The sequence below is a fragment of the Teleopsis dalmanni genome, chromosome 2 (genome assembly GCF_002237135.1).
Source record: "Teleopsis dalmanni isolate 2A chromosome 2, ASM223713v2, whole genome shotgun sequence".
NCBI classification, from domain to species: domain Eukaryota; kingdom Metazoa; phylum Arthropoda; class Insecta; order Diptera; family Diopsidae; genus Teleopsis; species Teleopsis dalmanni.
In genome coordinates this window covers 169,361,186-169,375,182 of record NC_051847.1, presented here as the reverse complement: position 1 = coordinate 169,375,182, position 13,997 = coordinate 169,361,186, and the positions used below count along the sequence as shown (strand labels likewise).

Genomic DNA, 13,997 nt, shown 5'->3' with positions numbered 1-13,997 from the left:
TAAGTCCACCTCAGGACGCACTGGAAGATATGCTGATCTACGGTTCGTCAGCAGTTAGAATAAAAATAAATGATAATGATTCTAGTATAGTTAAAGTTTAGTGTGGAGCAGGAATAAGCCCCCCAGCCACAAAAGAGTAAAAGTGCGCAATACCACTAACTCAAATCACAACAACAACAACAACGACATATATAACTTCATCAAAAGAAATATAATTAAATCTATATTTCCATAGCGTAAAGTAGATGAGCAACCTAGAAAATTGAAAACTATATTAGATATTATACTATACATATGTTTAAGTAATTTTAAATATTATTAAATCAAGAGAAACATAATTTAATATGTATATCATACCAAAGTGAACCAAGAACTCTTGCTGCCATTTTGATGAAAGTCGCCTTTGCAGACAATGGACAATAAATTTTTCAACATTAAATTTGATTAAACAAACCGAAACCGAGAAGGAAATAAGCAATAAAATCTCAAAATTTTAGTAGGTTTACAATTTGTAATAAATTCACAACAGGCTCGAAAACTTTTTAGTGTTATTATGTAAATACAAACCATAAAAATGGTTAAACATAAAATATTTTTAGAATATAATTCAAAGATATACAAATGTTTTTAAAGGGTACATTTTTGTGGTGCCTTTCATTGTTCTTATAATTTTTTTTCTGTTTTTTTTTTCGTTGAGAAAGGAAAAAGGTTTTCTCTTGATGTGAAGTATAGCAAAAAAAAAAACGGTTATTTATTTTGAACAATTTCCCAACACATTTTTTCTTGCAGCTAATTTTGCATATAAATTTTGTTAAGGAAAAATAAATTTTGTAGAACCTACCCATTTAGGCTTTCACAAATACCAAACATGCTTATATGTCTTAAGGTACCAAATATACATACTAACTGTACACAAACAATAACGTGGAAGTAATCCTTTAGTTACTTATTGGCATACAACTGAGCTGAACCTTAAGTCTTTTAAGCTCTACAGGCGCTGTGGCCGTAGAGTACACTAATGCAAAACAAATATAATGGCAGCAGTATGGCATTTAATCAGCAAAATTGTTCTACCACGGCCCCCCCGCCGCTAATATGTACTCATGTATATGTGATCAACTCTACTATATATGTGCGTGTTAGTATCTCTTCTAGGCAAGTTCGTACATGCTAAGCTCAAGCTCAATTGCTTTGGGGAAAGATTTAAATTTATTGCCATTTACGGAGTTATCATGTTTCGATATATGAGTTATCATGCCACTAAATTTTAGGCATTTCTTTCATGCGGTTTCGTTTCGTTATGTTTTCCCATGATTTAATTTTTATTTATTTTTGTTGTGGTTGTTGTTGTTGTTGTTGTTTTTGTTGTTTTTGGTTTGTTTTTATCTTTCATGCTGCTCAGCTGTCATTTAAGTAGCACGTCTTAAAGCGCTAAAATGTACGTACATGCCATAAGCAATTTAGTAACCGAAAAGTATGCAATGAAATTAATGTTATAGCAGCAGTTTGGGGGCATAAAAAGGTAAAGTACGTCTGTGCATATTTAAGTGTGAACGCACAACATAAATTTAGTTAAGGTAAGTTCAGGTTACGTATTGCAACAATTGATAAGACTCGGTAAGTGCCATTAGCCCAAAAACTTTTCAAAATTATGAGTAACATTTAAGAGTAACTTTTACCTTTGCTACATAGCCTGCAGTAATGTACATACATATACAAATATGTATATATATATTCTGACATGTACACATATCTATACGTATGTAATTGTTATAAATCGAGCATTTGTTATTGTTGCGCTGAACTAAAGTTTTCCTTTTCTATAGATTTTATACAGTATAAATGACGCCATTTGAATTTGTTTTTATCTTAATACGTGCCTTTAACGCACTTTTGCATTTTCTTTATTTTTTTTTAATTTTGTTCTTTATTTTATATATTTTTTCCATTTTATATATTACAATTTATATATGTCCATATATCATTCGGTTGTGTACAATTTTCTTCAACATTTACTCGAGTACTTAAATTTGATTCATTTATTTTAATACATGCAAGTACAATCACTTGAACACATACTGAGATTGTAATAAATTATACCCGCAAAGAAAAGTTAGTAATAATTCAGTTATATATATGAAATAATAATTTTTAAATGGAATAAAGCAATAATGTAGTTAAGTAGAGTGGTAATGGTATAGTTTAAAATGTTTATAAATAACATTATTAAAAATTACATTCAATATTATATATATATGTATATATTTATATAGATAGATATATATGTACACGTTTTTTTATTTTAAGTTTTTGGCTCTTTTCTTATTCAGTAGCATACAGTGCGTATACGTTACTTCATACTGAAGTTTACTTGGCTTACAGTGCGTATGAGTATCTTTTAATAATTAAATTCAACAATTTGCCGCATATTTTAGTTACTAATGAAACTGTCAGAAATAAATTTAAAGGCCATTTTTATAATATTTATATAATTCTCTTTACAGAAAGCTATTATTTCGATCTAATTAAAATCATTGAAAGTCAGAGGTTGTTCTTTATAAGTGATAAATATATACGTATATATACTTCTCACTATATGTCTTATAAATTTTAATAATTAAACATAGTAATATCTTATACACTTCGTTTAATAATAATTGAATTAATATTGAATATTTCTCTAAAAATTAGATACAATTAACGTCATGCAAACACTGAGTTTGTTCTTTATAAAGTTAAGTGCCTTACAATCTTCAGAAATTTTGCATAGTAATATCATGCAATCTTCTTTTCTTTTTAATTGTATTAATATTAAAGATTAAAATACTTTTCTTAAAATTCGATCCAATTAAAATCATTTAAATTCAAAAGATGTTTTTTTTTGTGTTAAATATATATGCCTTTAAAGATTTAATAACAGTAAAAATACAGTAATGTCATGGAATCTTCTTTTCTTTTTAATTGAATTAATATTAAAAATTTAAATACTTTAATTAACATTCAATCTAATTCAAATCATTTAAAGTCAGAAAATGTTCTTATATTGTGATAAAGATATATAAATTAAAAAGTTTAATAATAGACATATAAAGTATTCTTCTTTGTTAATAATTGATTTAATATTGTATAATGAAATATTTTTCTAAATATATTATTTCACAATTGACTCCTTTTGTCAATACTTATCAGGAGATAGTACAGTGTTTAGTATAGGTTAATTTCCTTATTACTCAATTATCCTTAATTTGATCCGTCAAAATGTTCTTACTTAGAGAATCGTATCCTCAACAAATGCTTTGCACTTTTAAACTATATTAATGTATAATATATATATATATATAATTTTACTTTTAAAGTATTTTCATTTTTTTTTTGTCCAACAAATTCTGTATAATAATTTTAATTGAAAGCAATGAAAATGAAATAAAAAAAATTTTCTCAGTTATACAATATGAAAGAACAAAATTACTGCCTGTCTATACTGATATCCTTTTAATAATTTACAAATCGTTACTAATGGAACCACTTTCATGTTGCAACTATATAATTATCGGAATAATATATTAAGTATTTTTAAACTAGTTCAAATTTGTTTATCTTTTTTTTTTTATTTTGTCCTTTCGAAAGTATTCCATTCCATCCTTTTTGTTTTTTTTTTATTTTGTTATTATTTCATTAACATTGAAAATTTTTTCCTAAGCAAAGCCTCAATTAAAATTATCCACATTGTTGGCAATTACATATATTTCAATTACTTTTATTTGTAGTATAAGTGTATTTTTATATATATTTTTTTTTAATTTTTTTCACCTCAACCTTGCATAATTTTGTATCCTTTGACAATGAACGCTAGCAACAATAACAACAATATATATAATTAAGAATAGAAATGAAAAAAATGAAATTAAATAAAATTGTGGTTTAAAAAATTTATTAAAAGTCGCACATTTGTGTACGTTTTCCCAGACGAGGTTTAAATGGCACCGATTTCTTAATGACGCGCGATACAAATTGTCGTGACATGCCAACTTCATCCTCAGGATTGCCATTAGCGCCACCGTCCATTAACTGAAAGTCAATGCTGCGGCCAAGGCGTGGAGTACGCACGCGATATGTGGGCTCATTGCTTTGTACTACAATGGAGATTAAAAATACCACAAGGAAATATATTAGGAATTAGTATTTTTTAATAAAGCAACAGCAAAAAAAAATATATATACCTAACTAATACCTGAACATATATAAAATATTTAAAATAAAAAAAGTTTTAAAAAATAAATTCCCTCAACAAAACAAAACACCGCATTAGCGTGATAAAAATATCACGAAAATAGAAAATTAATTCAACTAATCAGTCTGACCACCTATTGTGTCTTACTCCATTCTAATATTATGCATATGCCATATATATCATATAATTTTATAGGGGTGTTCCTTCCACTCATATAATATAGACTGTTTAATACTCACACTGCTTCAACTTTTGCAAAAGTAAGTAATAGGTAACTGGTGGCATATTATCCAAATCGAAGTCCTGTGTTGGTGTTGTTGCTGCAGCGGCTTGGGCAATGTTATTATCCTCAAGGTCTTCAAGAATGTCATTCAAGTCTTTATATTCAACCAAATCGCGTTGAGATCGCTTCTGCCTCGCCTCATTTTTTACTGCTGTGTGCCTAATTTGCTGTTCGGGTGTGAATGGTGCGTTTTCGATGTGATTCGGTAAATCCACCTTTTTCGTAGCCTAAATGTACAGGAAGTGTACGGAAAAAAAACACAAACAAAAAACGGAAATGCCATTAGAGTTTCATGAAATTTTTTCATTCCGTTTTTATTATTAAGTGCGACTTTAAGGTTGTATTGTGTCTGTTGATGCTGTTGCTAAAGCTGAAGCTGAAACTGAAGCTGAAGCTGAAGCAGAAGCTGTCACAGTTCATAAAGTACTTTTTCAACTTTTTTTTTTTAGTATTTTCTTTTTTGTTTCAGTTTTATTGCTTTGCATTTTATTTTTCATTTCACTTTGTCGAAGTAAGATTTGCACTGTTATTCACAACTTTCGACACGTGTAAGGTTATTGTTTAATTTTTTCATTTTTTTCCGTACTTTTATTTGCTTGTATACAAATACGAGAAACCTTTGGGATTTACAGGTCTATAGTGTTCCCTCTCCCTACCAATTCATACATACATATATGCCTATACAGATACTTATATTTTAATTTGTAACTTCATTTCAACAAGCCCTAAGTATTCCTTAAGAGAAAATCAATACGCAAACCGTATTAACGAAATTTTGGTGTCAGAATCAAATTAAGTTACTGAAGATAAATTTCTTACTTATTTTTATGACAAATATCCAGAGAATTAAACTCAGTTACAACGAAACTTTTGCCATATTTGTTAATATATATAACAGAAAAAGAAATGAAATAAAAACTTCCGTTATTATTCTTATGAATAATATGATTCTTTAAATAAAATTTTATGTGGCAAAAATTAATAATACTATTAAAGAATAATTCATATTAAATATTTAATTAAGTAAGTTAATTGATCTATTTAATTAACCTTTTAGCCAACACCATAAAGTTTATTCTTAAACATAGGTATACATAATACACCCGGGAGTGTATAAATAAGATCCCGGAACAGACGCAACATTAAAGAGTTTAAACATATATTTTTTTAAATATTGTTTTCCATAATCATCTACCATATTTATCAAAAGAAAAAAAATTATGTTTTGAGATCAAAGTTACATCTAATTATTGGAACTTACTCTAACAATATGCTGGAATATTAGATAAAATTTTTTATATGTATAAGTTATAGAATCTGAACATGATGAGCTTGTTTTATCCATCACAAAACTTTAATTAATAACTCAATAATCTGAATTCCTCGTTAATGGAAGGATATCTCTTTATTGACTATGAACGAAATAAGATATTGACTAACAACTATATCTCATTTAAAAGTTATAACACACAAAATATCTAAAAACAAGTAAAACATATGGATTTATTAGTGGAAGATCTTGCGAATGTGGTGGTTATTCTAACCTATACAATCAAAATTAAGTTTTGTTCGGGGTAGTCATGATGAAACGAATATTCTTATGATTTCAAATTACGGAATATATATAAATGATGAAGTCATTTAAGTGGTCCACAAATCAAAATAATTATTGAAAAATAAGATAGATTAAGCCCTGATATCATTAAATTCCACGGAAGAATATCCACTTCTGATATTACTTGAGGAGAGCTATCAAGTCATTCTGGATTCTTAATATTTCTACTCGTACAATTTCTTGTATTGTTTAAAGCTTGTTTGACTCTATCAGCGTCATTATTTTAGGAACATTATTGAATAGCTTTAAGTCTCATAACAATAAGCTAGATGCGAAAAATTCCAATTTTCCCATAGCTCAATGTCATTTTAGTGTCATCTAGACTTTCTAGTGCATACTGTTAAATTGATACTAAGTATAGTCTTCATAACTTGTACTGCTGGAATCTGTTGTAGATAATATGTCAGAAAATAATATAAAAGAGATAGCTTATTTGCAATATTGAATGGACTAAATACTCTATTTACCAAGCGATTTCATTAAAAAATTTTATTGCATACTATTAGGATGAAAAAAAATTTAATTGTCCATAATTAGACCATTTTGGTTGAGCTGGTATCACAAAGAAAAGAAGAACAATGTAATGAACATTTAGAAACTGAAACATAAGTTTGTGAAATATTTATTATTTTAAATTTATTTCAATTGAATAGTTTTAGTATATATAGCTGAATCGGAAGCTTATTTTAATTGGAAGCCATATAAGATTACACCTGATTAAACTACTTTTTGAAAATAATTTTAATAAAAGAGAGATATTCATAAAATTTCACCTGGTCCAGCTATTTTTTAGAAATAATAATTTCACTAAAAGAGAGATTATTGAAAGATTGTATTTGATCGTGAATGATATTTTTTGTAAATGTTAAAAAATAAATAAAGAAATTTTTTCAGTGATCAATATAAATATAAGAAACAATTATTTTCATATTTTTTTAGTAAGAAAAATGTTCTCAAAAAAAAAATTAGTTTATCTATTTTTATCTAGAAATTAGAAATTTTTGAATTTTGATATATGAAATCATCTTCATATGTCTATTTAATCTATTCAGTTTCTTAATTTATTATAAAAGTCTTTTCTTTTCAAATGCTTCAACCTCAGATATTATTTAAGAAAAATTTATTAAAATACCTTAGAGTTCAGATTTTATCTATAATAGACAACATCATAGTTTTATTGTCAACTTTCCTTAATCTATTTCGAATTGTTCTGACTAACATTATATACTAATATACAATGTTAACGAAATAAAAAAATACATTTATGACTAATGTTTAATTCTAAAAGAAATGCGCTACAAATTCTATAAGAAATATACTTTTACAAAACTAAACATTTTAGACATTTTTAAACAATTTATTATATCATAAATTAATATATTTATATTAAGTGATGAAAACTGTAAGACCCTCTCTGACTAAATGTAAATGTAGCATGAGATAAAGGCGAAGAATATTTGAAATAAATTTATAACAGAACAGTACAATGTAATACTGTTGTACTTGTTGGTATTTATCTTGTTGGCAAATGGCATTCAAGACATGTCTATAATTCAATAGTTGGAAATAACTTACTATTTCAAGAATTCTCAAGTTAACGCAAGTAAGCCTAAGACTAAACTGTCTTAACAATAAATTGTATTTTACACTTTAGTTTTTAAAATAAAATACTGAATATAAAGATACTAAAACTGAAAAATTTTAAAGTATTAAAAACATTTAACTATTTTATTTATTTAGATATAGAGTTTCCTCAATTTTTCCTTCTTCCTCTTCGAAAATAGATTTCTTGGTAGAGAACATAAAAATTTCATTTAAAATTATTTAATTTATTTAGTATTAAAGTTTTCCTACTATTACCCTTCTTTCGATTCAAAAATAGATTTCTTATTAGAGAACATAAAAATTTATATTGAATTTTTTTTATTTAATAAGTATAAAAGTGTTATTACTATCACCCTCCTTTCTTCCTATTGGAAAATAAATTCCAATTTAAATCATTTCAAAACTTATCATTTTCTACTTATCGCAGTTTGATATGGTAAAATGGAAAATTTGCAAATATTTAAACAATAATGAGAAAGAGAAATGATTACTTGGAAGCTGCTAGCACATAAAACCACAGCACGTATGAATAACCACGAAATCAATTTAAATATAAAATTTACTTAAACGTGAAACATGAAATGAAATGACATGAAATTTTACTCTCGTCGAGCACAAATGAAACCACAAGTGAATTCATTTTGAAATAAAGATCGTATATTCGTAGAATTTTTCTAAATAAATAAAACGTTGTAGCTGCAAAAGTTATATAAAAGTACAAGCATTGCAAATCCCATTACATTCAGCAAATAGAGAAAGAGTAGGAGAAGGAGAAAAAACTAATTGAAAAGAACTGAAGAAAACCAAGAAAATTAAAAAAATTCTGCATTGAAAATTGTTGCATTTTAGCTGTATTTCAACTCAAACTGCAACTCAAACTATGATGTGCATTGACCAACAGAAACTAATGCCAGAAACAATTTTTACCTAAGGTTTTGAGATATATTTTAAAACTTTAAATAATGCGAACATTTCTGCCAAATACAAAATATTTAATTCATTTTAAAGCATACATTTAGGATTATTTCGGACCACTTCGGAGTTCATTGGGTTGCATGTGCTATATTTTGGGTTCAAGTATGCCGAGTAAGCCATGAGTTTGGTGTGTGCTTGAATTTCTATTGGCCTTGTCGAAATTTATGCATTATTTTACTGAAACATGAAATAACTCAAATGGCACTAATCGAAAGTGTATGAAATTTTAAGAAATTTGTTAAATGCATAGAATGTTTTTCGTATATGGAATGCACAATTACATATTTTAGTTATGAATGCCATTGTATGGATAAAAACTTTCACAAACTGAAATACCAATGGAAAATAGAAACAATACTTTATTGAATTCTTCAATGACAATATTTAAAAAGAAATTTTCCTTGAATTTATTTATTTTATTTATTTTATTTATTATTTATTTAATATTTTGAATTTATTTTATTTAAAATTTTATTTAAATTCTCTTACTTGATGTTCATTGGTTATTGCCTTGCAATTGCTTAAAGAGTAGTAGCACAGCAACATTAACAAAAAAGTGCAACAACTTAAACCACTCATTTTTCACTAAAAAACTATAAAAATAAAATTATTCAATTTAAAATTATAATATTTGACTTTTATATTTAAATTCGGACAACACTACACTTTTGGCGTTTCCTTCACAACTGATCCTGGTTGCTTGTGGAAGACGATTTTTTATAGTGAATTTAGCGGTACTACTTGGATATCTCAGAGTCTTCGTCTCTGTTGACGTTTTCTCCTATTAAGTGACAGTTCATGATTTGTTATTTATTGTTTAACTAATTTAGGCGAGCATTATAATGAATGCAGTAATAACAATGATAATACGATAATAAGAGATAAATGTCAATTTGTCACTTTAACTTAATAGTGTTAAACGCTACAGGATATCAGTTGCAAAATAACAAAGACACCAAACGAGCAACAACAACAACAGCAACAGCAACAACAATAACAGCAACAACAACAACAATAGCAACAACAATAGCAAGAGCAACTTTAACGCATTAATACAACAATACAAATAAGTTCCAGTTGACATCCTGCTGAGGTGTTGTCTGTGCGATGTTCGTGTACAATATGCGAGTGCGTATTCAACTATGAACTGCATACTTTTAGGCGTTTATGTAAAATAGCATCAGCAGTTCAAATCGCTTAATTTGATCACTTGCCTGTGCTGCTGCACAGTGCCACTTGCTGCTTCACTTGCCAATAAATCAATCAATCTTATTTAAACGTTCTAACGTTGCCTCTCTGGTTTAATTATTCATGTCGTGTTAAACGGACGATGCTGTGTTCACATGTATGTGGGCGTGTTAAAGGTTGTCTATATATTTTATATATTCTATTTTCTATAGTGAATACTTTAATCTGTTCATTTTTGTATGTTTTTTTATTTTATTTTTTTTTTTTTTGTTTTGTAAAATTTCATTTATTTTTCTTCTCTAATTTACATGCGAAGCAAGTGGTCATTTCTTTTTCACTGCTTTGTTTATTTTGGTACTTTATTTGTTTTTCATTATTCGACATATTTCTAATCAGTTTAAATTGGCATAAAATTATTACATAAACACCCACGAGCATTTTTCACAACCTTTTCGCTTTGTGATTTGTGTCAGTTCAATAGATGTGTACACATCCCACATGTGAGTACCAAACTTCTGCTAGGATGAACACCAAAAAAAAGAGGATTACATATTTGAATATTCAAAATCGACTCAGCAACAGCTTATTGGTCAAGTAGGAAATTTATATAAAAAATATATAAAAAAAAGAAATTTAATACAAGAAAAATGTTTCACAAATAATAGTGTTTCAGTTAAAAAAAAAAGTAAGAATTAATAGTTATATATATGTAGCGAAAGTTTATGCGTTTTTTTAATTATAACATAGTAAGTGCAACTGTTGACTTAAAAAAAAAAATATAATAACTAAAGATATAATAATAGTTTAACAACTCTTAAAAATAATAATAAATTAAACAAAAATAAAAGTCAATAGTTAAACATACCTATATAGCGAAAGTTAATACATTTTTGCGCAAAAAAAATAAAAAATCTAAAAATAAAATAAAAGTTAAATATATTTCTACATATAGTGATTGATTTTAAATGTCTGTTTTGACGACAAAAAACGAAATTCTTAATGTAATCTAATGTTTTCAATAAAGAGGTTTTCATCGAACAGTAGTGAAACTGCAAGAACAAAAAATTTTTTAATTATTTTTAATTAATTAATGTTGGTTAATTGCATGAAATAATACAGCTATTTCGAGTATTGCCAAATACCCATAAGCAGTGGTCTTGGAACTTAAAGGTTTAAACTTGTACCCTGCCAAATTTGAAGCTTAGAGTCAAAGTTCGTTAGCCAAAGCAACTAATTAGTGTTAATTTATATGGTTTTTATAATTATATCACAGCAATTCAATTATTGTTTAAACAAGAATGACAAATAAAAAAATTACAGTTCATAGTTATATATATTTATTTATCTATATTTATATGACTATATATTTAGTCATGGCACTTGCAGCCCAAATAAATTATGTACGAACTATAAACTAATTTTAGAAAAATTCGAATATTTCCTAAGACGACTAATGATAAGTACTTGGCAGTACCTGAAAGAACATTGTATGGTCAGCCAAATTTCAATACATTAACTAAAATTTTTGTTGTTTTTTTTTTATTTCTACTCGAAGCCTTATAACTTTTACACAGTTTTTTTTCGTCATAAAACGAGTCACTTTCGACAAATAAAAATTAATATTAAATATATTTACATATATGTAGCGATAGGTTATGCGTTTTTGTCAACAGTGAAAGTGTTGTTGAGGTAATAACAATAAATAAAGAATTAACAGTTAAAAGCAATAATATATACAGCGGTAATTTATGCGTTGCAACAAATGCAATTGCTGTTTAACAATGAATGAGAAATTAACAAAATTCCAAAACGCAATTCAAGTGCAACTTTGGTTCAGTGTTTTATATGGGTTCGATATTTCTTTGATAATATTTAACACAGCTATACGGTCATCAAAAAATCTTCACTGTACTTAAAATAGATTTTTAAATTGACTTATTTCTTTATTTAAACCAATTTTTAGTCATTTACAAATCTATAGTTATCATATAATTTATAGTTTAAAAGTTCGAAAATATGTTTCCGCACCAAAGTCCTGAAGAATGAAAATTATTACCAACCTATTGCCAGTAATAATTTACAATTCCGAAGTTTTCTTATAATTTATGACTATAATGACTACAACAACCCATTACTGGGTTTCAGTCTCACGAGATGTGTCTCTTTAGGCGTCTTTGCTGCGTGCATGCCTTTTCCAGCTTTGCTTATTAAGTGCTTCCATAATTTAATCACTCTACCAAATATACGGTGTTTATCTACACTTTCTACAACTTCGATAAAATTTTTTCGCTGGAGCATCTTCATCCAATCTCACAACATAAACAAGCCAACGAAGCTGCTGCATGTTAAATCATTGAATTATATCAGTTTTGTGATAAAGCTCGTGATCCATCCGATGCGACGACAAGCTGTACTTTCTTATTCCTCTTCATAGGTCTAATATTTGTAGTAGTCTATTGAAGTCACATTTATTATTAAGGTATGTCAATGTATGAAGAAGTTTAGTAATAACATCTAGTAGCATTGTAGTGCCATCTATTTGAATGAACACAAGTCTATGCTAGAATAACTTATTGTCTCTAACTCGTAGAGGACCAAAGATATAACAAAGAACGATTCAACACGAAAATATTAAATAATTTTTAGGTATTTAATTTTCTCTCTATTACTGTCCGTTTTGCTTAAATTATATTTATTGTCGAAAGGACATAAAAATTAAAATGTAGCAAAATAATAAAATAAAAAAATTTTAAATATATTAAAAATAAAATAAATATGTAATTAAAAATTCTGGAAAACAAATTAAAAACTCTCAAAAAAACAAGTTCCAAATTAAAATGTAATAGAACCGAAAGTAATATTACTTTTAATAATTGAAGTACAATTTATTTTTTTTGTTTCTGTCATATTTTCTTCAATTTATATAATTTCAAAATCTTCGAAAGAAACCAATTATAAGTTCTTTATGAAATTTCTAAAGAAAAAGTTCTTTTAAAAATAATTTACTTTATTGAATAAGAGAAGTTCTTGAAAACTTTGACAGTCTGCCTTGAGTGTTACCAATCACAGAACAATTGTAACAAATGCACGCCAAAAAATTTAAATTATATAAGCAATTGGACTAATTTATGCACGCACTCGTGTACTTTTGAACTTGAAAAGTTGTCATTTAATAAAGAAAATTATCCTTACACGTTCTCACGTTCAACGACTAAAAATTCGTTACATGTCGACGGGGAATGAGAAGTTGGAAAAATAAAATGTTGCAAATAAAACTGAATTATGTTACATTATTCTAAAATCCAATTTTTTTAAATCGATATACATATTACTATAATAAATTATAATTTAAACAAAAAAAATGTAATCATCTGAAATCTGGTTAAACAGTCTGGTGAAATCTAGTTATTCGAAATCCAAAGGCGAAAGATATAAATAGTCTAATGCCGAATCCAATTCCTTCATTCAACTTTCATTGAATCGAATGCAAGCTGTAACCTAGAAGGAAGAGAAATCATTATATTTATACATAGCCTTTTTTTCTTAAGATTAACTTCGAGATAACGCAATAGATCTTATAGATCGCAGTGTATAATTGTCACTTCCGATAATAATAAATATCAACCAATAATTCACAATGAAAATGAAATCCATGCGATAATGCTCCCTGTGATGTAGTATGGTTATGTAGATGTCTGATCTACCATTGGTTGCATAATTTGCCACCGGATTTTGTCGCAATTTGAAAAATACTCGAAATATCTGTATGGTCAGCCAAAAATTCAATTATTTAAAATAATAAAAAATATTTGTTGTTGTACTTCACTACAGTACAAAAAAAAGAAAATAAAATAATAAAAGTAAAATAAAATAATAAAATTTAAAAATTGAAGAGTAAAAAATTTTTTTTTCATTTTTTTGATTTGACTCTAAACTGGTACAGCTAGGAATATCTAGGAATACCGGATCTATTTTTTTATGTGGGGAGGAGATGGGAGGAATTATATACCTTCAAACCGATTGTTGCCGGAATGGTGTATCCAACTTCCACTGTGTAGAATTTAAACCCCCCTTTTTTTCTTCAGGATTTCTTCCCCCGA

General features: G+C 27.1%; 1 protein-coding gene across 1 annotated transcript; it reads right to left on the bottom strand.

Annotated features, from left to right (window-relative positions):
- Positions 1 to 3,653: 3,653 nt before the first annotated feature.
- On the bottom strand, positions 3,654 to 9,311 carry LOC119685885 (protein hugin-like). Its single transcript, XM_038100284.1, has 3 exons — positions 9,199 to 9,311; positions 4,471 to 4,741; positions 3,654 to 4,133 (listed from the first exon to the last, which is right to left on the bottom strand). Exons 1-3 carry the CDS (start codon positions 9,286 to 9,288, stop codon positions 3,934 to 3,936), a joined length of 561 nt encoding a protein of 186 aa, XP_037956212.1. The 5' UTR covers positions 9,289 to 9,311; the 3' UTR covers positions 3,654 to 3,933.
- Between the last annotated feature and the right edge of the window lie 4,686 nt (positions 9,312 to 13,997).